Raw genomic sequence first — 26,938 nt, 5'->3', positions numbered from 1 at the left:
AAGTTAAAAGAATTCATGAAACTAAAGCAGACCTACAAGACATATTCAAAGTGCTAAAGGTAAACAACCTGCAGTCCATAATACTCTATCCAGTAAGACTATCATTCAGAATATAGCAGAGATAGTTTCCTAGACAAACAAAGTAATTCATGAAAACTAAACCAGACCTACAAGAACTGTTCAAGGAGACTCTTTGAGAGGAAAGGAAAAACCATAAATAGGAGTAAGTAAGAAGCACAAAAGCAATAAAATTAAGTAAATCTATAAAAATCAGTCAAGGGACTCATAAAATAAAAGGATGTAAAATATGACAGCATATTATAAAAACTGATGGAGAGAAGAATAAAGAATGGGTTCAAACTTAAGCAACATCAACTTAATATAGACTGCTATATGCAAAAGATGTTATACACAAACCAAATGGTAACCACAAATAAAAAACAAATAGACATTTAAAAAATCAAGAAAAGAATCCATGGATATCATTAAAGAAAGCAACTAGTTGTGAGAGAGGAGACCAAGATAAGAAAGGAACAGAGAAGAACTACTAAAACAAGTAACAAAATGGCAATAAATACTAACAATAATTACTCTGAATGTAAATGGACTAAATATTCCAATCAAATGAGATATAGTGATGGAATGAGTAAAAAGCCAAAACCCATCTATAGTTGCCTACACAAGACCCATTTGAGACCCCTTTACACACATGTAGATTGAAAGTGGGGATGGAAAAACATTTATCATGCAAATGGAATGAAAGAAATCTGGGGTAGCAATACTTATATTGAACAAAATAGACTTTAAAACAAAAACTGTAACAAAAGACAAAGATGAACACTATATAATCATAAAGGGAATAATCCAACAACAAGATATAATAATTATAAATATTTCTGCACCCAACATTGGAGCACCGAAATACATAAAGCAGTTAACAACAAACATAAAGGAACTAACCAATAGTAATACAGTAATAGTAGGGCATTTTAACTGCTCACTTATATCAATTGATAGGTCATCCAAACAGAAAATCAACAAGGAAATAAGGGCTTTGAATGACCCATTGGACCAAATAGATCTAGTAGATATTTAAGAATATTCCATCCTAAAACAGCAGAATATACATTCTTTTCAAGTGCACATAGAACATTCTACAGAATAGATCACATACAGGGTCATAAAACAGTTCTCAACAAATTCAAAAAGATTGAAGTCATACCATGCATCTTTTCTGATCACACACAATGATACTAGAAATCATCCACAATGATAAACTCTGTAAGAGCATAAATATACATAGGTTAAATAACATTTAGTAAAACAATAAATGGGTCAATCAAGATCAAATAGGAAATGAAAAAAATACATGGATATGAATGAAAATGAAAACACTATGGTCCAAAATCTTTGGGATGCAACAAAGTGGTTCTAAGAGAGAAGCTTATGGCAATACAGGCCTACCTAAGAAGCAAGAAATATCTCAAATAAACAACTTAATCCTACACCTTAAAGATCTAGAAAAAGAAGAACAAATCAAACCCAAAACCAGTAAAAGGAAGGAAAAAAATAAAGATTAGAGCAGAAATAAATGAAATAGAAGTAAAAACAACAATAGAATAGATTGATGAAACTAGGAACTGGCTCTTTAAAGAAATCAACAGAATTGATAAACATTTAGCCAAACTCAACAAAAAAGGAAAGAAAGAAAGAGAGAAAGGACTCAAATAAACAAAATCAGAAAGAAACAGGAGAAATAACAATTGATACCACAGAAATACAAAGCATTATAAGAGAATATTATGAAAATTATATGCCAACAAATTGGACAACATAGAAAAAAAATGAAAAAAATTCCTAAAAACAGATAGTGTCCCAAAACTGAATCAGGAAGAAATAGACAATTTGAACAGACCAGCAATGAAATTGAAGCAGTAATCAAAAAACTCCTAACGAAAGTCCAGGACCAGATGGCTTCACAGGTGAATTCTATGAAACATTTAAAGTCAATCAAAATCTATTCTTCTCAAACTATTCCAAAAAATAGAAGAGGAAGGATAGCTTCCAAATTCATTTTATGAGGCCAGCATTACCCTGATATCAAAACCAGGTAAAGACACTACAAAAAAAAAAAAAAAAAAAAAGACAAGAAAGAAAGAAAAGTATGGGCCAACATTTCCCATGAACATAGATACAAAAATCCTCAGAAAAATATTAGCAAGCTAAATCCAGCAATACCTTAAAAATAATCATTCACCACTATCAAGTGGGATTTATTTCTGAGATGCAAGGGTGATTCAATATTTGCAAATCAATCTCCAAAGAAGACACAAATGGCCAACAGACACATTAAAAGATACTCAACATCACTCATCATAAGGGAAATACAAATCAAAACCACAATGAGATGCTACCTCACACTTGTCAGAATGGCTGAAATCAAAAACACAGGAAACAACAAATCTTGACAGGATGTAGAGGAAAAGGAACCCTTATGCACTGTTGATGGGAATGAAACAGATGCAGTCACTGTGGAAAACAGTATGGAGTTTTCTCAAAAATTAAAAATAAAAGTACCCTATTATCCAGTAATTCTGCTCCTGGGCATTTATCCAAAGAAAATGAAAATACTAATTTGAAAAATATATATATGCATCCCTATGTTTATGGCAGCATTATTTACAATAGCCAAATTACGGAAGCAGCCCAACTGTTCATTAGATAAATAGAGAAGATATTACACACACACACATGCACACACACACTGTAATATTATTTAGCCATAAATAAGAATGAAATCTTTTTATTAACAACGGCATGAAATGGATCTAGAGAGAATAATGCTAAGCAAAATGAGTCAGAGAAAGATAAATGCCACATGATTTCGCTCATACATGGAAGAAACAAAACAAAGAAAAAGAGACAATTCAAAAAGCAGACTCTTATCTATATAGAACAAATGGAGGGTTAGGGGGAGGTTGGTGGAGGAATGGGTGAAATAGGTAAAGGAGATTAAAGAGTACACTTTCTTGATGAGACTGAGTATAGAATAGAATAGTTGAATTACTATATTGTACACCTGAAACTAATATAATACTGTACGTTAACTATACTGGAATTAAAATAAGAAATAAAATAAAGAAAAATATAAGTAAATGTAAAACACCCAAAATGTATTTATATACAATGGAATATTATTCAGCTGTATCAAAGAAGGAATTTCTGACATGTATTACAACCCATCTGAAACTTGAGGACATTGTACTAAGTGAAATAAGCCAGTCACAAAAAAAAGACAAATACTGCATAATTCCACTTATATGAGGTACTTAGAGTAATGAAAAAAATCATAGAACCAGAAAGTAGAATGGTGGTTTTTAGGGGCCACGTTACTTTTTAATAGATCCCAAGTTTCAGTTTTACAAAATGAGAAGCGTTATGGGCATGGACGGTGGTGATGGTTGCACAACACTATGAATGTATTTAATACTATTGCACTGTATGCTTAAAAATGGTTAAGATGGTAGATTTTATGTTCTATGCATTTCAGCACAATTTTAAAAACTTCAGAAAACAAAAATTCTCAAAAGTTGGTAAGTATAGATCACCTTACTTGGAAAGAGCAATCAGGAATGGAAAATATGTCAGTAGGGAAGATTACAATGAGAGTGTATGAAGTGAGAAGAGAAACTTGGTGTAATTGGGGCTTTGTGCTGCCATAGGTTAAAAACAAAACAAAGGAAGTGGAATAAGACATAAAACAGAAGGTATATAAGTAGAAAGATTACACTATTGACAGGTTTAGTGACAAAAGGATCAGTGTAGTTTAAGCAACGTAATGTAGTTAAGCACAGAAAAAGATTGAAAATAACATAATGATGAAAATGTGAAGACCTAGAAGGACTCTAGCTATCATAAAATCTGATCTCATCTTTAGGTGAAAAACATAATCTAATTTTTAAAAAATTATACTAGTTGCAGATTTTTAGACTCATATCCAACTTCCTATAGGTCTAAACTCTTAGATAGTTAATTCTATAATAAAATAGATAGGAGCTCACAGCCCAAAATTTTGTTACTTTATACATATTACTAGAAAATACTTTCTTTAGACTTACCAGATTTAAAAACTGTGTGTGTGTGTCTGTGTGTGTATAGTCTCTTCATTCAGAATTAAGTTTTGTTTAAAACCCTTTGAAAGTTCACTTCTCAGGATTGGTGACTTAAAGGCTCTTCATTTTTGCCTGTCAGTTTCCTTTCTTCTCAGTAAAAGCCTGAGGAATTTGCCTATAGGGACTTAACCTCTCATTTCTAAATCATCTCAGGTTGTTACTATTCAAAGAAAGAAGATTCCAAGACTTCGCTCTAACCGCTTAAGTGATCAAGGGTAGACTGAGCATCTAAGAGGTAGAATTGAGGGTGTGGAGGAGTGGGCTGAGGAAGGAATATGAAAAGGAGTATGGCCTTTACAAAGCTCTTGCTGCAGGCACAGCTCTGAAACTTCCTCTACCTCATCAAGTTGTGGAGGCTGGCAACATCTAGACTGAAAGCCAGTGAACAGTGCAGCTGTCCAAGAGAAACAGGAGGAGGTTGGCTGGGTTCTCAGGGTGGGTCCAGGGTTGAGCCCTCTGCTTTGGTATTTTTGTTATTTTGTTTTGCTTTCCTAATCTCAATGGTATCTGTCCAAGGGCTCAATTACATCCAATGGCTCGAGAGTGATCGGGCCCTGGGGAGCTGATTCACACTGTTCAAGCTCACAGAAGACGCATTGGTAAAAAAGGAAGTTAACTGACTCATTTACAAAGAGAAATGTGACTTCCCAGCAGATAGGACTAGTTATGTCACTCTGTCGATCCATTCTATCTCCACCAGAAATCATACTTGGGGAGCTAAGTTGAGAAGAGTTGCTTGGTGAATGTACCAGAACAAGAATAGTTGGTCCAAAGCTGCATTCTTTCAATGTACCTTTCTGCGCTGTAGGAATACACTGCCAAGGTGTTGGAATTCTTATGTTATCTGAACACTTACTCCTATAAGATAATAAATACAAACACTTAGTATAATGCTTGATACAGAGAAAGCCCTCAGTTAATATATTATACTGCTATCAATATTCTGACAGTATGGCATAGTTGGCTGACAGCATGGGCTCTGGATTTAGATCCTTGCCCTATCGCTCAATACCCATCTGCCAATGCGAATGTTATTTAACGTCTCAGTCTCAGTTCTCTTATCTATAAAATGGGTGTAGTAACAGCAGCTTTACAGGGTTACCCTGAAAATTACTTAAGATGTATGAAAATCACTTAGCTGTTTATTGTAAGCGGTGAATGCTAATTATTAATCATTAAAATCACAATTATATAGCACTTTTTATATGCTGGACATCACTTTATAAATACTTAATTAATCCTCACATAACCCTATGAGATGTGTGTAATTTAGGAACCTCACTGTAGTCACCGAAATCTGTTCCCTTTCCTTAAGGAAGTATACACCTGCCCCACTCCATTGAAGTCAGCTTTGACCATGTGACTTGCCCTGGCCACTCAAATGTAAATAGAAGGAACCCATGACACTACTTGGCAGAAATATCTAAAACCAATTTGTGTTTCCCTACCTCTAGGGCTGTAGTATCATTAGACAGAGCTTCTTAAATTTCTAAGCGATACTCACTGTGTATGTCTTGTGATGGACATACAGTGCAGGCAAGAAATAAGCTATTGTTTCAAGCCACTGATGTTGTCATTGCTTTTTATCTCCACAGCACAATCTATCACAATTGACTCAGAAGCATAGAGGCAAAAGGAGATTTTTCCAAGGTCACACTGCTAGAAACTCTGGCTTCAGAGTCTATAGTCTTAATCTCTTTGCTTTATGTTTCTTAACAATTCATAGTAATATCAATACGAAGAATAATTTATGATTAATACATTCTTGTCATTGGGGGTCTGTTTCTTCAGACTTCATAAATTGCCATTCTTTTCTGAAAGAGTTGCCTCAGGAAAAAAACTAGCCTTTCTTCAGCTTCTACTACAACAGCCAGCAGCTGCTAGAAACACCATTAGAGAAGTTTTCAATAGACAACATAGAGGACACTGAATGTGTTTCTTCTTTATACAACCTCAGAGCAGCCTCCAAGGGCACAGTTACTATGGCTGCCAGAAGATCCTGGGTTTTTTTTTTTTTTAAGATTTTATTTATTTATTCATGAAAGACAGACAGAGAGAGGCAGAGACACAGGCAGAGGGAGAAGCAGGCTCCATGCAGGGAGTCCAACGTGGGACTTGATCCCGGGTTTCCAAGATCTCTCCCTGGGCCGAAGGCAGTGCTAAACTGCTGAGCCACCCGGGCTGCCCTGGAAGATCTTGATTTGATACACACACACACAGAATCACAAAGAATGATTTAAAATACCCATGGTCATTCAGGTGAGGATGACCCCATTCTTACTGTCATTCAATCTCTCAGAGATGGATGCCTCTCCTCATACTTCTTTTCTAATAAAACATCATCTTGTTTCCCTTCTGTCTCTCAACAATGAGCAAAGACTTCAAGAGGGTTTGCAGGCTCTGGTAGAAAGTTTATTACCACACTGACATCCATTTAATTTCCCTTATGCAGCAAGATTCCCCAGGGATGTGAGAGCCTGAAATTTAGGGACTAAATAAGAGAATCTGCCTGCATTAGAAACATAAGTACTCAAGAAGTGAAAAGCTTCAGCCTCTGCTCTTCCCAAGGAAAATGAAAATGTTGCCAAGATAAAAGCAGAGGAAGCAAAGGCTTAAACAGTAATAAAAAGCCAAAAATTTAGGCAGAAAAATATTAGTCATATCTACAAACAAACCTGTTTTTTTATGGCATTACCTGGAATGCATTAAATTATAAGCTAGAAATCTATCTAGGGAAAGTATAAATACATATCAATTAATAGAAGTGCTCATTGAGGAAGTAATTATTCATTCATAACTTATTTCATACATGTCATTCAACTAGTAATCAATGAAATTTATGAATAAATAAGAAGCTAACCACGTCCTAATTTTTTATTCCTTTTTAAGCTCTAGTTACCACCTACCTTCATAACTTTTCCTTTACAATAAAATGTTTACTAGTTATACTTTTTTCAATATTAGTTTTTATATATCTCTACTTGACGCATCTCCAGCCTACTAAAATTGATTTTTTTGTCAAACTTTAAAAAATGTAAAAATAATGGAATTTCATTCTTTAAAATAGCCAACAGGCCAAGTTAGAAAAATATATATTGGGAAAATTCACTAAAAATGCTACTCGTGGGTTCTTTCTAATTTCAGTTTTGTAGATGTAACCACCTTACAATGAGGTTCTTTTTATACTTGAGAAGTCAAGTCACTCTGGATGGAATCCAAGGCTGTAAATGAATTCCACTTCATAACACATTATGTTTTATCAGTGATATGGTATAAATTCATATCTCCCCTCCAAAAGATCTTCAAAACTCTGAGTGAAACACCTCCAAAATTAATAACAATTTACTACAATAGGTTAACTAAGCAAGTGAAGTTGTAGCATCTCTTTCTAGAAGACTTAAAGAACAGGCAAATTTCCCATTGTAAGATTTTAATATTATGTTAGTAACCAAATAAAACTCATTTCTGAAAGACAGCATGAAGAAAAGACAGATGGAAGGAACCCTTAATGTGTGAGGGTAGGATGAGAAGGAGCTATCTTGGTCCAATGATTATCTGGAAAATACACTGAAAACTGAGTCATTGAGACTTGTATCATCATACCACCTCAAATAAACACAATGGCTATTTAAGGAGTTTGATTTTGTTCTCAGCAATGAAAGAGAAAGGAAGGTTTAGGAGGAGCATGTTATAGTTGGCTATTGGCATATTATAGTGTGGGGAAATGCAAAAGATCTGCTAAGCAAGTTCCTCCTATGGACCCATGTACGGTGCTAAAATATGAATGGAAGGAAAAAAAAAAAAAAGAAAACCATGGATGAGAGCTTCCAGGATCATCTTGATTTCAGCCTTCTAGCTGGATCCAAGGTCCTCATTTCTGGCTTGGAAAATTTGGACACTAAGTTTAATTCATATTCATTATATTATAGAGCTATTCATCTTGGTCTCTGCAATTTTTTCTATAGTTTCCCTGTCATTTATTACCAGATCGATGTAATACTGAATTGCAGGAAACAAACTAAAGAATTTATATTTTAGTCTCAGTTCAATTTGCTTTAAAGCTAGTGCCCCTTCCCACCACTCCTTGCTCCCCATCTACTTCCTTAGGAGCACATTTGTCATTATTTTCTAGCTTCTCCCTCACTTGTTGGAAAGTACATTGGAATGAAATATGTTTAGTTACATGAACCCACACACTCAACCAATATTAATCAATCCCCACTCCTTCCCTAGATAGTGGAGAATACTTACATAAATTGTATGTAAGGAAACCTTTTCAGTTGGCAATGTACAATATTATAGTGAGCCCTGCCATATTTTACTAATGCAGTGATTATGTATTACAAGTTTGCTTATACTCATTCAACCAGTTGTAAGCAATGTCAATTGAATCTAGGAAACTTAAGAAAATGAGCATTTACTGAAAGATGTTAGGAGCTTGGAAAATGAACAGGAAGGCTGGAGAATAAAGCGAGAACTAAGAGCTTCGCATTCAAGATACAAGATATAAAGGGAGGTCTCAGAGAGGCACCATGAGACTACACAGTCTCCAAAGGAGCCCAGCCTCTGTCCCTCGGCTAAAAATTAAAATTCCAGGGGCATCATGGTGGCTTAGTCAGTTAAGTGTCTGACTCTTGATTCTGGATCAGGTCATTCATGATCTGAGGCAGGCTCTGAACTGGGCATGAAGCCTGCTTGGGATTCTCTCTCCCTCCCCCTCTGTCCCTGTATTCTCTCTCTCTAAAAAAAAAAAAAAGAAAAAGAAAAAAAAGCAAGAAAGAAAAGAAAAAAAAATCCAAGACGTTCATTTGTTCAGCAATTGTGGAAAGAGCACCTCATTAACAAGCCCACAAAATGTAATAAGGGAAAGGAAATATTAAAATTTTTGGAAAAATTCACTATTCTTGTTTAAGCTCCTAGCACTCAAGCTAAAATACCAGCAGCTAGTACATGAGCTATAATAGTAGAATATTGGTCATGTTTCAAAAAGTCTGTCTTAGAATGATGTGTACAGCATTTGCTCAGCCCCATCTACCAATCTGCCTCTGTCACTAAATCAAACAAACGTAGAAACAAACCTCAGAAAACACTGAATGGGCTTAAGTCACAGGTTAATAAAGAAACAAATTATATCTCAATATAAAAATTAATTAAGTTCAAATTTTTTTAAAATAAAATAAGAAACAACAACAACAACAAACTTGTTCCTCCAATGGTCATCCTCACCTGGCAAAAGTAATAGCGTATACGTGTGTCTATATATAGTGTCTAGTTCTATGCACTCTGACTTAGATATTTTGTATGTATTACCTCATTTGATTCTCACCAAACCCAGGGAATTAATATCATTGTCACACTAATGTTATTGTCAACCCTCAGAGGGATTATATAACTTGGCTAAAGCCTCAGAGCTCTCTGGCAATCTGCACAAAGAATCTGCTGCACCCCTGATCAAGGCTGCCTAGACTCAGTCACATGGATTGAGTTTTATAGGAGGCAAGAGGACAGTATAGTGTAGAAACATGGGCATGAGTTAAAAATCTCAGCTTTGCCATTTACTAGCTGATGGCAAGAAACTTAAACCTGGCTAAGCCTCAATTTCCTCATCTGTGAGATGGAGAGAGTCATACCAGGGTCAGCAGGAGTCACTGCAAGGTCAGTCGGTTATCACAAAGAGGAAAGGGAAAATGTATATAAACTACGCAGCCATGTGTGCTTGTCACATATTAAGTACTGAATAACTGATGGCTATTATTAGTTATAGATCTGTCTCCCTTTGCAGACTAGTCCTAGAGGTCCAAGTATTCCTCTTTTATTATTTGTAACCATAGCACCTTTCTCAGTGATTGGCATATTCCAAACTCACATGAGTATCCGCTGACCAGAAAGTGTTTGGTATCAGCATTCACGCTGCCATGTTTACTCCGACATTATAAAATAAGCTCACCTTACATTAATGCTATAGGTCTTCCCTGCTCATTAAGCAAATGATGCCTATTTCCCACTACCCCACTCCTTGCCCCCAGACTGTTAATTCATGAGGTCAGGGACTATACTTCTTTTGTTCTCCGTGAATCCTCAATGCAGAGCACAGAGCCCAGTACATAGGGGAGGTTAACAAATATTTCTGAACTGAATTTTTAATAAACATTTATATCTTTCAGTTCACCTAGCACTTTCACATAAACGTATTTTTCAACAGAGTAAGTTAAATACATGTCTTTGGCGCCAGGCTGCCTGGGTTCAAACCCCACCTCCATCATTTACTAGTAGTGCGGTCTTGAGTAATATACCTACAATTTTTGTTTTTGTTTTTGTTTTTAAGATTTTATTTATTTATTCATGAGAGACACACAGGGAGAGAAAGAGAGAGAGAGAGAAAGAGAGAGGCAGAGACACAGACAGAGGGAGAAACAGACTCCATGCAGGGAGCCCGACGTGGTACTCGATCCTGGGTCTCCAGGATCACGCCCTGGGCTAAAGGTGGTGCTAAACCGCTGCGCCACCTGGGCTACCCTATACCTACATTTTTAATGCCTCAGTTTTTTCACATATAAAATGAGAATAATAATAGTATTGGGGGGGGGGGCACCTGGGTGGCTCAGTTCATTAAGTGTCTACCTTCGGTTCAGGTCATCATCCCAGGGTCTTGGGATCAAGCCCTGTATTGGGTTACCCTGCTCAGCAGGGAGTCTGCTTCTCCTTCTCCCTCTGTCCTTCCCCTCACTCATGTGCAGGAGCATGTGCTCAAATAAATAAAATCCTTAAAATATAATAATAACAGTATTGAATTGTTATCTGTCTTATAATGTTAATTTATACAAAGATTGTAAAACAGTATGTGGCACATAGTAGGTGCTCTTTAAACATTAGCAATGATTAATTTTGTTTATGGCTGTTTTCTTCCCAACACACTGTCAGGAATAAATTACTCCAACTGCCTAAATCATCGTTCCTTTCACATAAGAAAATATGAAAAGTGGCATCTTTACTTCAAAATCCTAAAATTAAATTTCAGCAGAGCAAATCATAATCTCAAGAAACTGACTTCCAAAGCTACTTGCAAAAATAAATGTATTTTTAGAGACTGCTCTTAAAATAAAATAATCCGAAATGGCTCCAGATATTCTGTAGTCTAAAGCTCTTCCAAATCACTTGTGCTGGATTCTTTTCCCACAACATTTGGCATTATTCTTTTCACAAACAAGAACAGCTATATTGACTTGAGCAGAAGCATTCATGTGAGTAAAAACACCGGGTGGTAGAATTAGGTCGCCCTGTCCTCTGCCTCTACCACAAACCTCATTTGCCCTATTATGGTGAAAAGTATGTCAATCTCCCCATCACTTAGAGCATGAACCTGGTGATTAGGCCACATATTACTTCAAAATTCCAATCACTGCATTTAACCACTGATGCCTCTCTGCACATTGGAGAGATGAGCAGGAGAAAAATAAAGGTAAAGAGGGTACCTGGGAATTTCATTTACCTTCAGTACTGTAATGTTCCAAGCAAAGCTCTCAGTTGCCTTGTTGAGTTTTCTTCCTTTCAAGCCTTCTTTTGCCCCTAGATTATGAAGTTCCTCATGGAATTCCATCCCTTTTAAAAAAGAACATACCAGAATTCTTTGTATAAGTTTCATAAAAATAGGCATTTTATTATGAAAAATTCCCCATTCCTGTCCTTCTCTCATAATTTTGAAATCCCTGACTCAAATGCTCCCTTACATCTTATTCATCCCCACCAATGGTTATCCTTAGGGGCAAACTAACAATAATCAATTCATTAGATCAAATTACATTTTAAACAGCCAGGAGCTATAGATAAAGACATAAACCTCCTTTTTAGGAGGTTAAGAACCAAATTCTTCTGATAGCTTACATGTGTCTTGTTTGTCTTCTACCTGGGTTGTTTTTTTTTTTTAAGATTTTATTTATTTATTCATGAGAGACACAGAGAGCGGCAGAGACAAAGGCAGAGGGAGAAGCAGGCTCCCTATGGGGAGCCCGATGTGGGACTCAATCCCAAACTCCAGGATCACACCCTGAGCCAAAGGCAGACGCTCAACCACTGAGCCACCCAGGTGTCCCTCTACCAGGTGTTTTGTTTTTTTTTGTTTTTGTTTTGTTTTTGTTTTTGTTTTTATTTATGATAGTCACAGAGAGAGAGAGAGGCAGAGACAGAAGCAGGCTCCATGCACCGGGAGCCCGATGTGGGATTTGATCCCGGGTCTCCAGGATCGCGCCCTGGGCCAAAGGCAGGCGCTAAACCGCTGCGCCACCCAGGGATCCCTCTACCAGGTTTTTATGTGAAATGGTGTAATGTGTGACAATGTGTGACAGGTAACTATATGTGATAGATGCACTTATTTTACTTTTACACATAAACCATCCATATGACTTGACAGTAGACCCTGGAGTCCATATGGATAACAATGTTAATCAATAAATGTTGGGTAAAAATAAAAAGATGTTTTATAAATGTGTTCCTGGAAACACCTAAGTACTTCAGATTTGGTAATGGCCTTAAAGTTATTTTTAGCTGAACCATTTCTTAATCTTGAATACTATAAAAAAATGTCATCATCCTCAGATAGGAATCACACTTTCTTCTGGATAGTTTATGACATCTTTGGAAAGCTATGAGTGATATCAAGCCAAAGTCTCTCTCCCTGGAACCTTTACCCCTTCATGCTAGCTAGACCCAGACCAGCTAGTCTAATCCTCTTTCCACTGTACAGCCCTTTAGCATTTGAAGAAAGATATTAGATAAATTCCACCAGAGTCTTTTCTCCAGATTAAAGATTCTAGCATGTTTCAGCTTTACTAACAATGTCTCTCCTTTAAAGATGACATCCAGGCAAAGCCTCTACATTGCATAGTTTACTGGAGTTGAGCTTGTCGGGATCTGCATCCAGGAACACCATACTCACATTAGGCTTGAAGCAGCCCACACAGGGTGGGGATTTACCACCACCCTCCTTGTCTAGTTACTTTACTTTTATTAATGCAGCTAAAAGCCACATTAACCTTTCTGGTGTTAGTATAACAAATATAGCACATGGTAAGAGCATGATTTTGGGGTTGGGCTTACACTCTGGCTCCACTACTTACTAGCTACATAAGCATGAGCAAGACCTTGAAACTCTGCAATCCAGTTTCCTTACTAGTGAAATGGTGATAAAAAGAGTGTGTCCCCTCAAAGGACTGTGGTAAAGATTAAATGAGTCAACACATATAAAGCTTTTAAAGTAGTGTCTGGCATAGAAGAGCATTATATAAGTATGTGGTATTATTTTTGTGCTTTCTGTCAACAGAAACATTTAAGCCTGTGGACCAGTCAGTGAAGAGCACCATTTTTAAAGTCTAGTTTGGGATCAAAGGTCAGCTCTACCCTGTGTTGATATGGGATCTCAAGTGATTCACTCAATCTCTCAGAATTTCAGATGGCTCATCTGTAAATTGGATACAATGGTGATTACCTTGCAGCGTTAAGAGGACTAAGTAACAGTATGTGTGCACAGAATATTATGTGCAAATATATAAAGCAATTGTCACTATTGTCATCTTCCTCATCATAATCATTGTGCATAGGAATCCAGGAGAATATAAATCCAAGAAATATTAAAGTACAGAGCATGGATGAAGGTAATATAAATAAATATAAAGATGGGTCATAGCTATGTGACCCATCCCATCCTTAAAGAAAGAACAAATCTAAAATAATGACTAATAAATGAGGCAAAAGCCTAGGACATTAATAGGATTATGGCTCGAATTATAAAAATGAGGGGTCCTAAAGGGACAATGTATAGTAAAAGGTTTTGACAGACTTGCAAACTACAAAAGTAGATTCAGAACCCTTCACCTCTCTAAACATTGTTAGACACTACCCCCTATATACATACAACCCACCTATTGTCACCTCAATTTCTTCTGTACTAAACAAAGACTTACATTCACTTCAAAAGTATTAACTATGGCATAAAATATTTGAATTTTAAGAGTAACAACAGAAACTTTAAAAACTACCAAAAATTATCATTAAGTTTCTAAAGAAAAGGGGGCAAAGCATGGGGATTACCTGATTTCTGACACTGCACAATCTTTTCCTGGACTGTATCTGCCATTTCTATGAGAAATCGGCTCTCTTGAATCATCTGTCACAAAATAAACAAAACATAAAAAAAGGTGGTTGTTAGAAGTCCTTAAACTGGCCCATTGGAAGGACAGCATACAGAGATACACCTAATGCTACCAATAATGGGGAGCCATGGTCTTAACCACAAGAGATAGGAGATGGAAAGATAACTGGGGTCTGTCCCAACCTCCATCCATTCTAGCTAGACTAACGTTAGAGTCACCTACCTTATAATTACTTCAGTCATGTGACACACTTGGCACACCATGAATGCCAAATAACTGTTAAATAAATGTATACACATTCATTAAGTCCCGGATCACATTTATGAACACCTCTTTTCTACTCCCTCACTCCAAAAGTTACTGCAATACCAAGGCAAATGGTACTGGAATAATAGCAACAAGAATCAGAATAGGGAATCACCTAGTGATGACCTAAAGGACAACTGAACACATCAGTGAAGTTAGAAGCTTGCATTTGGGTGGGCCAAAGCTGGTGGAGGTCTGGTTCTCCCTCTAAAAGGGCTCCTGCTCCATTGGCAAGAATGAGGAATGGGTCAGATTTCAGAGCCACCAATTTAACAGAAATTGTAGGCAATAACACTGAAATGGTGATCTCTGCTCTTTACCTTTGGGTAGAAAACAAAGGTGTCCAAGAAATAATTAATAGACTAAATGAAATAGGGGAAATAAGACAACTGCTGGCAAGCTGGAGAAAAGAAAAATCTGTATGTGAAGAAGAGGGAAGATGATAATTGGTAAAGAAGTTGTAATCAGGATGACAAGGGATTGTGGCTCTCTTGAAGTGCCTGAAGAAGAGCAACCATTAGACAAACTAATACTTCTTGAATTCCCAGCCACTCTTCTATTCCCAATAAGTGTTGCCCCATTCCATCTGGCTGTTCTGTTCTGTCTGTCTGAATATTCTGAAAGGAGTTCAAGGCAGAATCCAAAGTGGATATAAAGGTCTTGGGTAAGACATTTTTCGTAATTAAATGCTATCAAACAGATTGTAGTCTTGTACAATCACTGAAAAATATAAAGTGGTTTATGGTTACAAATTTTTAAATGGAAAAGAGTATTGAATCACAAATTTTTTAATGCCTAACAACTCCATAGAAGTAAAATCATATTATTCATTCATTTAATAAATATTTACTAAGAAGGTACTATGTGTAAGCACTGTGGTAAGTACAAGGAGTGTGATGCATTAAGGAGCAAAAACAGACACATTTCTATCTCCGTGGAGTTCAGAGTCTAGCAGGGAAGTCTAATCAAATGGATGAATGAAATATGATAATTAATTCAACCAAACAAAATTGAATTACTCATATTTTCTGCCTAAAGAGGTAGTTTAAAGTAAGTTATTTGGAGGGTCAAATTGACCACCAAAACCATAAAAGCAGATATCCAAGAAGGTCTAGACTGGGTCACACATTTTAACTGCATTAACACTTTCAACTCCCAAGATGAAGTGGAAAGTTAGTGAATAACACCTTACGAAATGCCTAACAGTAGCCTGACTTACTACAGCTTCCAAGTGAATAAAACTTACAAGCAGAGAAAGATTTAATATGAGGACCATCTAGTCTTTTCTAAGCTTAGTTAGCATCCATGGATGTAACATCAACTGAGTTTTATTATACTTTCAAAAGTTATCAGATATTGCAATAGTTAAGTAGTAGACAAAATGTTTTTATGAAATTCAAGCAAGGGAAATACTCATAAATAATGGACACATTTTGTGACTTTAACATAAGCAAAATAGGTAATACACATTTTTTAGAATAATTTAATTATAAGACCAAAAGAAACTTAGGTATCATGACCACTCCCTTAATTTTGTAAAAAAAAGAAAAAAAAAAGAAAAAGAAAAAGAAAGAAAGAAAGAAAGGAAAAGTAAGAAAAAAAGAAAAGAAATGAAGACCTACAAGAGTTAAGATTGTCTTAAAAATAGAACTAATTGTTGAGCTGGAATTAAAACCCCACTTACTTTCATGAAAAAATAGCACTCCTCTAACTTTGTCTGGCCTGGCCATGCTCCCTGAGAGAATGCATGCCTTCACAGACCTGCAGTCTTTTGAGCCTGAACTATAGCATTTTCAAAGTCACCTGGCCCAGCCTTTCAGAAAAAAAAAAATGAGGGAATGCCCATAATCAATCTATTTCAAACAGATTCAGATTTATCCTTTTTTAAGAAAAACTAAATATAATAATAGGATTGATAATTTCCTTTGATAATTTCTTTTGATTTCCTTTGATAATATCTTGACTGACATCTTAACACTCATTTCTCTTGGTTTTGCTGTCAGTAGAGAATATATTCTTTAATTTAAAAAAACTCTCTACCTATTGATTTGTAGACTATTTTCTTTGCAGTATTTTACTAGGTGTCTCCCCACTTTTGAGCAAAAAAGGAATATACTTCCTTCATCTCAAAACACCATACCCTCTTTATAATAATCTGAGAAGAAAGTGTTGTCTTTGCTGTGCTCTTCTACCTAGACATTCACTTCTGCTTCCACTGCTTCCCTCACAAATCCATTACTAATGACCCCTTCTTTTTTTTATCCAAAATCTCTACCTCTCTCCTGTTTTGTTTTGTTTTTTTTTCCCTTCTCCATACACCTCTTACTTTAAAGTAAGCAAACAATAACAACTTATTCTACTGGCCATTAATCCTCCCTTTAAAAATTAGCCCATACTCATTGCTTTGACTCAAGCAAGTTTCCATCAAGACCTTCAAAGTTTAACTTTGGCCTCATCATCAACTACACCCTGGTCCATCCTCTGTCCTCATTCATTCCCAACTCAGCAGTTGACACCTGTGGTCAGCCTTCCTTTTTGATTTCTGGGACCCTGTTTCATTTTCAGCTTTACTCTTTCTCTGACTCCTGTACTACCTGTTTCACCTTTTTTATATCCATACATGTAGGACCTGTTTGAGCTGCTAGGCCTCATCTCTCCAGTTTTTTCCTTTCACCATTATGACTCCTCTTAATAATTTCATCCATTCCTAGAGCAATGAAATATTGTACTCATGAAGATCATTTCAAGGCCAGTGTCCCCAACCCTGGCTTCTCTCCTAAATTCCAGATTTATACTTCCAACAGTCTATAATAGGGGTTTCCAAAGTAGGGAGGTACATGCACTCTGGGGCAAGGAGCACAAAATAATCCTTGGAGGTGTGAGGAGAAATAATGAGGACTTCTATTCAGGTTTATTTATCCGTAAAATTAGAATGGAAATTAAGCTTTACAGATTGACCCTGCCCCCCGCCCCTTGCCAAGTCAAGATCATGTGTCCCTAATGTGGTAAGTGAGATAAGACAAGGAAGAAGGGAATTCTGCATGGAAGAAAGGATAACAGCATTACTCATTTATTAGTTTCTTCCAGAATATTCCAAATTACATATGCCTGTAATTTATATTATCTGCTCCTAAATAAACTAAACTTCCCCAATATGGATTCCTGAGAAGAAAATGAAGATTATCCAAGCACAAGCAAAAATGTGAAGATGGCAGAGCAGCTCCTCGATTCTACTCACATCATGATTTCTTCCTCAGCAACACAGACAAGGGAAAACCATGACAATGGATTAGATCAATGTATTCGATTACATTGGAAGAGCAAAAAGATTTATTTTTATTATCTGTAAGTAAAACTTAAAATCCAATGCTAATTTCTATTCTTGATTTGTTTTATAGTGTATAAATTGGTATGTTAGTAAGTTTATATCATTTATGAATGAATACACTCTCAAATTTTTACTGAGGAGTTGCCTGTGTTGGATCCTCTCTATTCACCCCTCCAGATGTACTCTCTGCCATGTTCCATGCTGGGGAGGTTGGTCTCTGTGGGCAACATCAAGCAGGCTCTCTCACCTCTGACTTCTGTTGGGACTGGCCAAGAGGACTCATCAGCAAGGGATCATGGGCAGGAGGCAGGAGGAGAGAAGGTTTAGGGTAGTTATTCCCTTGACCATTCGCTCCCTGCTGGACTGTGGCTCCACAGCTTCCTCTTTACAAGGCCACAGCTCCTGTCAAGTGAGCTGTATCTCTACCAGGTACAGATATTACTGAGCACCAGGAATAGCTCCCTCACCTTCCTCTTTGGGCCTGGGAGTGATGACAGATTTCCGCTGTTACTATTCCTGGGGTGATCACCATCCAGTGTTGCTTGTCTAATGCTTACCCATACTTTTATCACTAAACCCCTCATTTACTCCTTTAATCACCCCTTTGCTATTTGTGGAGAACAAATAAGGTGGAGATGCTTAGACTACCAGATACCTGTACTGTAATTTCCAGCATTCTCTGTCTCATCCAGAATTCCAGGTTCCAATCTCCAACATTCTCTTTGCCTCATGCATCCTGAAGGTGAGCTCCCCCTATTTTGTCAGTCACCCTTTGTTTCCTTCTTTTGTCACAACATTCCTGGTTTATAAGCCTTTCTTCACACTCTCTGAACCATCTTTCAACTTATATTGTAGCTCAATCATCACCTTCAAAAATATGTTCTCTTCCATTTAATTCTCCCATTCTAACGCCTCCTCCTGCCAAAAAATGAAATATCTCCTATTTTCTCCAAGTGCTCACAAAGCATCCTTGGAGGCACTCAGAGGTGGCTTTGAATCCCTGCTCGGCTACTGGCAGGTTCTGGTTCTTCCCACCTTACTCCTTCTAAATACCATTTCCAGAATCATCTTCCAAAAGCATAGCACTAGTTACTTCCTGGCTTTCTCATTTTCTCCTTTGCCTATTATGTGAAGTAAAATTTTTCTAACCCAGAATTCACATCCTCCCATTTCCCCCAGGAGCTTCCCCCTCTCTGGCTTCCCAATTCTCCTAGGACCTTGTGTGAATCATGCTTCTCCAAGCACCTTGTTCCTCCTTCTACACACTTCTTTCTATTAGAGAAGTCTTCTTAAGCCTGGTCAAAATCCTACCAGCCTCAAAACTCATATCAGTGCCTCTCTTCCACTGGTGTCCTGATTTCCCTTTACCTTTCCCTCTCACCTCCAAATTTCAAGAATATTCTATGTTTTTAATCCACTTACAAAATTTCTTATTTTCTATTTCAAATTACAATTAATTATCTACTTATGTTATCTCTCACCCTTCATTTCCCCAGTAAATTGTAATTCCAGTAGATCAGGAACTTAGTTACCTATATTCATAGATTCATCATTTATTTATATAATCACCTTTTCTCTATTTTACTGTGTGACATTTATTTCTTCTACATATTGATTACTCACACATATACACACAATATGGTATTTTATTTATTATTGATTACTTTTCAAACCTAGAATTATCTTTTGGAACTCTTCTTTTTTTTAAGATTTTATTTATTTATTCATGAGAAACACAGAAAGAAGGGCAGAGACACAGGCAGAGGGAGGAGAAGCAGACACCCCGCAAGGAGCCCGATGCAGGACTTGATCCGGGAATCTGGGATCAGGCCCTGAGCCAAAGACAGATGCTCAACCACTGAGGCACCTGGGCATCCCTGTCTTTTGGAATTCTTATTTTTATTTTTATCTCTAGTCTTTTGTCTAGACTTCTCCATTTTTCTATAATCTTAATGTTCTGAGTTCCCTTTCAAATAAACACAAAGCTTTTAAGAGAATTATACCTATAGAAAATACATTACTCAAATATCAGAAAGTTAATGAATTTTTAAACTTTATTACGGGGGCACCTGTGTGTCTCAGTCAGTTGAGCCTCTGACTCTTGGTTTTGGTTCAGGTCATGGTGTCAGGGTTGTGGCATCAAGTCTGCATCCAGCTCTGTACTCAGTGAGTAGTCTGCTTGACTTTCTCTCCCTCTTCTGCTCTCATCCTCCCTGCTCACACTCACTCAGTCTCTCTCTCTTTCTCTCTCAAATAAATAAATAAATCTTTTTAAAAAATAAAAACTTCACTACTTATTTAAGGTAAACTAAATTCAGGACCAAAACATTCAACAATGTTCAAGTTCTCTTCAAAATCTCCCAAGTAATTATTTGTTAACCCCATAGGTTAACAAATAAGAAGTTGTTTTCCCCTTGTCTAATAGATCATTTTGTAAAGAGATAGTCAAGTGTGATTTAACCTTCAGCATAGAAGAGCATCCCTATGAGATTCCTTAGACGATAACCTGAAATCCTTTAGTAAAAAAATTCATAACTATTACTCTGAAATACTCATCATTAATATTCCCAGAACTTAAAGTCACTGTTCATTTGGACTTTTCTCATGAGGGCTTTTGATCATCTTCTCTATGGTAACAGCTTCCACTGTACTTAGAAAAATAATTTTATTCTATTTTCTGCAGTCAACTTTCAATTATTAGCAGTTGTAGAGAAAACAAATAAGATGGATGGCCAAAATACACCAATAATTCCAAACCACGTTTAAATCAACAATTTCAGCCTCTCCCCCAGGCTTATCTAAGATGTAAGGAAGGAAAAATGGTTGATTTGTGTTTAATCTCCTTCCTAGTTCTCTACAGATCCTGACAGGAATGAAATATAAAGCGCAAAAGCCAAGGAGAGAAGGTGAGAAGCATATCCTCGTATAATCCTCCAGCTGGGTAGTCAGTGTACTAAACCAGCCAAAGCGAAGTTGACTGGATTGATAGAATCTGGGAGTGTCCTGGATTTACATATCTGATGTCTCAGTCTCAGCTCCCAGTTGTCTTGCTTGTTGTAGTAATACAAAGAGCTTTTCTTTAACTCTGTCACATGAGTATCTCCTAATGGATCTTATTTCCATACCATGACTTTGAATCTAAAAGAATAGAGGACTTACTCAGATAAAGATTAGCATGACTTTAAGCATTCGGTGTGTCCTGAACAGGGGTATGTAAAGTTGTCAGTTAAGATCAAAATCATTTATTTAAAATAAAAATTTTACTGAAGCGTTACTGCTTTTACTCAGAGATGGATTAAAGTGTCCAATCTGTGTGAATAAAGTATCCTTACAGCTCTTCTCAATAGAGAATTTAGTTGCCTAGGATCATTGCTGAGTCAATGTAACTATTGAATGGTACTGAAGAGATGAACTTTTGTTCATAACATGACTCATAAACCTTCCACAGATTCCAATTTTCTCCTGATTATATCCAAATTCCTAGAACCACAGAACTTTATATTTAGAAATCACCATAAGGATCACCTATCACAGAAAACCCCATTTCGTAAAAGAAAAAACTGAGGCCCAAATGAGCTTTCCTAAAACCAAAGAGCTGGTTAGTGAAATAGTTTAGACTAGAATCCAGGCTCTTGAGGAACAGATCTATGCTACGAGTTGCATTGTGATACTAATATTATATTAAAGTATAGAATTTCTATTGGAAGTATAAATCAGTGATAAACATTAATAAAGTAAGATTTGCCAAGTATCATAAAAATACATTTCGTCCTGACTGCTTCTCCTTCTGTCTAATTTGCAAAAGGCATCAACCACATAGATATTCTTCCTATCAAACCTAGAAAGAAATGTATTCAGTGGCATCCACTGTTCTTTCAGGAAGGTGTTATCTAATTTGGAAAGTTTATCACTTAAGAATATGTCAATCTGCTCTAGATCTATTTTATTCTCTCCTTTTAAGAAGACTAAAATAATCAAACTCGTACCTTCCTTCCAAGCGAAACACTGGGTTTTAGTTTTTGGTTCTCTAGATAATTCAAAATAAGACCTAAATTTTACCAAACTCAATACCTTTTAAAATCTGATTGCTGTTACATGCATATTTGCCAGCTAGAATGAACATAATATCCTTTAATTTTTAATATCCTTAAAAACTTTAAATCAGATGGACTACTAATAAATCTGCATCTTTTGCTTTTAAGCAAAATTAATCCTATTGAGACTGTTAGTTTTCGGTGAAACGGTACACACATAAGGTCAGAACATTTGCAAGCTCACTGGAAGTCCATGGCATCTGATGTATGATGATGTATTGATGTATGCAACAAAGTATTTTCTGTCCCAGGAAAATCTCTGAGTCATATTTCCATGCTTGATTTATGATGGCACAGGACAAGAGAATTCACACAGAACAGGCAAAAGGACATTTGTCTCCACATCTATGATACTGGTAAGATCTACTTCAGTGAGCTGCTTTCTGCGTAAAGGGATCATTTCACCTTTTCTTTTCTATAGTTGCTCTATTTCCAAGATAGAGTTCTCAACTATATCTTGAATAATCATTAGAAATATTCATTTTTACCCCACTATGATTAACCTTTAGTTAATACATAAAATTATCAGGTTATTAACCATGGTGAACCATCTCCAGAATTTTTGTCTGAGTATTCAGAAATGCAAAGTGAACTTTGAAGATGCATGGACCATATTTCACAGAGAAGAAGCCTGTGATGCAGCCAGCTTGTTGATACACTTCTGATGTCCAGTGTTCTTAGGACTCTGGTACCAAGTGGAAATGTTGCCAACCTTCAAGATGCTGACAATTACCACAACATACAAAAAAATGTACCAGAAGACATTGCCACACCCACGAGTAGAAGAAATTTCAATGCACTAAGCGTACGATATCTCGTTTATAAATAACCAGCTCTATTTTGGCACCTGTCAGCAGGCTGGTTTTGTGTGTGTGTGTGTGTGTTCCACTACTATACAAGCCAACATACTTTTTGAAATGAAAACTAGTATAAAGTTCAACACAAACTACACAATGAGAGAGTGATAGAGAGTTTCTATTACTTACTAATTTCAACTTAAATTGATTTCAATAAGCCAAACTACATGGGGAGACTGTAAACACACCACAACTTTTTCCTATCCTGAGCTTCAATATATCTGTAATAACACTGACAGAATCTGTTTAGTCCAACCCAATATGGTTGGTTTAATTGATACCTGCCAGTGTACTGATTCCATTACAAGAGTGATTAAAGATAGGAATTAGTTCTTTTCACTAGTATCCTGGTCATGCTAACATAATCAACTGCTCTCCAAAGCATACCCCCCAACTGACTTAGTAAAAGATTAAATAACCCTTAATCCATGTTCTCTAGATTGTTTTGATTTCTCTTTTATCTCCAGAAAATCTGTTGCTCTTACCATAGTAAAGATTTAACTTTCATGTTAATGTTAAATAATTCAGCACAGAAGTCACCTTCAGAGAACACTTTGTGTTTATTTTTTACAGTTGCAATCTCCTGTAACTATTCCACCCCTGAATGTTGTATTCAAAACACTAATTATAGAAAAGTTTTCACATAATTTAAAACGCTTTCAAAACACTAATTATAGAAAAGTTTTCACATTAATTTAAAACACTAAAAAAGCCCAAATATGTTAAGCAAAAATATTGATGATGCATGAAAGAGTAGACAGATGAGATCATTTGAAAAGTAAAAATTCAGCTATCTAAAGAAAAAAGTTATATAAGATTAGACAGTATTTTCCTTTTAAAATTATTGCAAATAGGGACTTATCACGTGCATCTGCTACTGCTTATGAAGGTTCTATCATAACCTGAGAATGTGCAAATGAGCTGCCCAAAAGTAACAAGACCGTGGATCATTGAATCACCTGCCTTGTGCGCTGGAGCAGACACTAGACAGAAATGCCAGAAGGTTCTGAACCACCTTTGTGAGGCCTCATTAGAGAAGGAGGAGGTGAGTGAAAATTAAAAAAATTCTAGAGAGACAGAATTAAAAAAAAAAAATTCTTGCAAATAAAATTCTGCTGAGCATGAAGTGGGAATGGGTGTGTAATATACTGTGGACAGTCCATATAGCACTCAAGGTTCTTAGACTCTGCTCAGCTGAGGACATAAAACATTCTCTGCTCCACTATCTGCACATTGTATGTCTTTGTTCCTGCTCTTTTTAGGTGTAAGTCCTGCCTTCCTATCAGGACTTCTTGTTCCTCAAAGACAGAAACTTTTATTCAGACCATTTCTTCCCCCTAGCACCTTGTACAGTAACAAGTGTCCAAAACATATCTGTTGAGTTGACTAATTGAAAGCCTAATGACATATATACAAAGTGATATATTAAAAGAGAAAGTGTTGTTTGACAAGCAAAAATATACATGTTCCCATCTCATTTTACTTATGTTTGTCTTGAGTAAAAGAGCTGTCATGCTTTACATGTGGCTATGTGTGCTGATACCTGCCTCTGTTCATTCATCTCTGTACTTCACAAAATCTACTAAAGCTCTTTATATATGATATGTATTGACTGTTATAAGCTCAATAAATGAATCTTAATGTCAATTTTGTGAGAAATTAGGACAAAAGTCTGGACTTGGATTGATGGAGAGGGAAAATTAAGGCTAGGAAGGCATGCTGGGTGCTATAGAATGGAAACAAAGGATGGAAAAAGAAAAGGAAGTAGCAAAGACATTAGAAAGAAGGAGAAAAGAAAGAAAGAAAGAAAAGAAGAAAGAAAAGAAAGAAAGAAAGAAGAAAGAAAGAAAGAAAGAAGAAAAGAAAGAAAGAAAGAAAAAGAAAGAAGAAAGAAAGAAAGAAAGAAAGAAAGAGAAAGAAGAAAGAAAGAAGAAAGAAAGAAAGAAAGAAAGAAAGAAAGAAAGAAAGAAAGAAAGAAAGAAAGAAGAAAGAAAGAATAAAGAAAGAAAAAGAAAGAAAGGAAGGAAGGAAGGAAGAAGAAAAAGAAAATGGATACATATGAGAAAAAATATGAGGAAATAAACAATGGATCTCACTAATATTGAATTGCAAATGTAGACTGCATTAGCAACCCTCAAAGACTGGGCAATGACTCTATGACTACATTGCCTATTTCACTGGATACTTCCTTAGAAAAAGTGAAAATTCAGAATGGGGAAGTGAAGCTTGCGCTTTCAAAGACCTGGTGGGAAAAAAATCAGTGCAATAAAGGGACAGGTCATTTAGAATTGGTGTTCTGGTTTTAAATGAAATTCTTGGTATAATTTCTGAAAAACCATCTTAAGGACCATATAGAGCCACCAAAATGGTATTACAGCAAGCCTAATGCCAACAGGCCTCCGCTGTGTGTCTTTAGTCCAGGAAGAAGGCATCAATTTCATCTTCAGCTTTTAGGACTTATTCTACTTGCCTGAGTTACTGATTAATGTTCCCAGTGTGCTTTAGTGCTTTTCAGAAGGTGTCACATCCCACTTCTGGCCGGGACATGCAGCTGATATCAGGAAAGTCACCTTTGCTTCTGCTGCCCTGAATGTCAGGCAGGCATTTACATAGCTGCATCCCTATTCAAAGTATGAAGGGAGATTGCAGACAGTATGTTCTCAGGAAAAATTGTAATTCTTTGAGCAACCTCCCCCTCACCGAACCCAGACTTGGGGAACACTCTGTCATTGAGATCTCTTCCTTTTCCCTCTTCCTGGTAAAAATCCCAGGTAGGACAGGATCCGTTAAATTCATTCAAAGCTATAAATTACTGATAATCTAATGTGCTATTATTCATGGAGATTTTTTTTTTGCATTTAAAAAAAATTAAGTCTTTACCCAAAGGAATTGATGGTAATTTTGAAATCCCAAGTACCATCGAGCAGATAGAAAACATGTGTTTTAAATGGAATATGGAATAGGGGGAAGGTTATCCTGAAATCTCTGAAAGAAGTCCACACTACTATGGTATATTTGATGTTTGGTTTCTCGATATCAACAGATTTTATAATAGAATTGTGATTGCAACATTAATACTAGAATGACTTTTAAGACTAAATTTTTAAGACCCTCAAGAGGAAATATTTCCAAATATTAAATTAGTCAGTGTTTGGTGAGGAAGAAAACTATCTCAGGTCATTAGGGAAAAGCTAAATTTAGCAAAAAAAATCTGTGCAGATGAACTCAGGGTCAATGTTTTCTAAAATATTTTCACTTTATTTCCTGTTGACAAGTAGTATAGTTTGATACACTCAGGTTGGCTTTCAATAAATGGAGGTTACTAGTTGCCTGATTCATTTCATTTGATACTGAAATAAGCCAAATGTTATCATCAGGTTCATAAACGACTTCAGGTCTTTTCTTATTCTAAATATATTCTGTATTTTTTTTTTTAGTGGTTACAATGTGTCCTGTAGGATAGCATCTATACAGTTCATTACCATTTTGGGGAAATCTAAATATTTAAGTGATTTGAGTTGAACATACAAGTTGCTCATCTTGTGATACCTGCCCCCTTCACTACCACCACCACCATCACCATGACCACCACCACCTTGGATTTGTTTTCTGCCTTAGTCATGCGAGTATTTTTTTATTATCATTATTAATAGTCCATAAGGAAATTTTTTTAGACTTTATTTTTATGAGAATTTGGGGTTTACATAAAAACTGAACTGAAAGTATGAAAAATTCTCATAAACCCTCTAAGCCCAGTTTTCCTATTAACATCCTTCTTCAACATGATACATTTGCTACAATTGATGAGCCAATATTGATATAGTGTTACTAGCAAAAGCCCGTAGTTTACATTAGGGCTAACTCTTTGTATTATACATTTTATGGGCTTTGACAAATGCATGACATGTATTCACTATACAATATCATATAGAATAGTTTCAGTGTGCTAAAATCCTCTGTGCGCCACCTATTCATCCTTCCCTCCCTCACCCCACCCTGCCCCCTCCCATCTCTGGCCCCTTCATCTTACTGTCTC

At 36.3% G+C, this 26,938-nt stretch overlaps 1 protein-coding gene and 1 long non-coding RNA gene across 3 annotated transcripts in view; one reads left to right on the top strand and one right to left on the bottom strand.

The window, feature by feature from the left end:
* PLCL1 (phospholipase C like 1 (inactive)) overlaps positions 1-26,938 on the bottom strand; it is a 328,706-nt gene that overhangs the window by 36,931 nt on the left and 264,837 nt on the right. For both annotated transcript variants that reach the window (XM_038585268.1, XM_038585269.1), the window contains exons 4-5: positions 14,256-14,331; positions 11,662-11,771 (exon numbers count right to left, since the gene is read on the bottom strand). In XM_038585268.1, the coding sequence (XP_038441196.1) occupies positions 11,662-11,771; positions 14,256-14,331 (186 nt within the window). The remainder of the gene's footprint in view (positions 1-11,661; positions 11,772-14,255; positions 14,332-26,938) is intronic.
* LOC111094368 overlaps positions 20,800-26,938 on the top strand; it is a 48,587-nt gene continuing 42,448 nt past the window's right edge. The window contains exons 1-2 of the long non-coding RNA XR_005385180.1: positions 20,800-20,857; positions 22,343-22,401. This is a non-coding gene — a long non-coding RNA (uncharacterized LOC111094368). The remainder of the gene's footprint in view (positions 20,858-22,342; positions 22,402-26,938) is intronic.

The sequence above is a fragment of the Canis lupus genome, chromosome 37, assembly GCF_011100685.1.
Source record: "Canis lupus familiaris isolate Mischka breed German Shepherd chromosome 37, alternate assembly UU_Cfam_GSD_1.0, whole genome shotgun sequence".
Classification (NCBI taxonomy): domain Eukaryota; kingdom Metazoa; phylum Chordata; class Mammalia; order Carnivora; family Canidae; genus Canis; species Canis lupus.
Note: the sequence above shows the minus strand (reverse complement) of the source record. Positions and strands in the feature narration are given on the sequence as shown.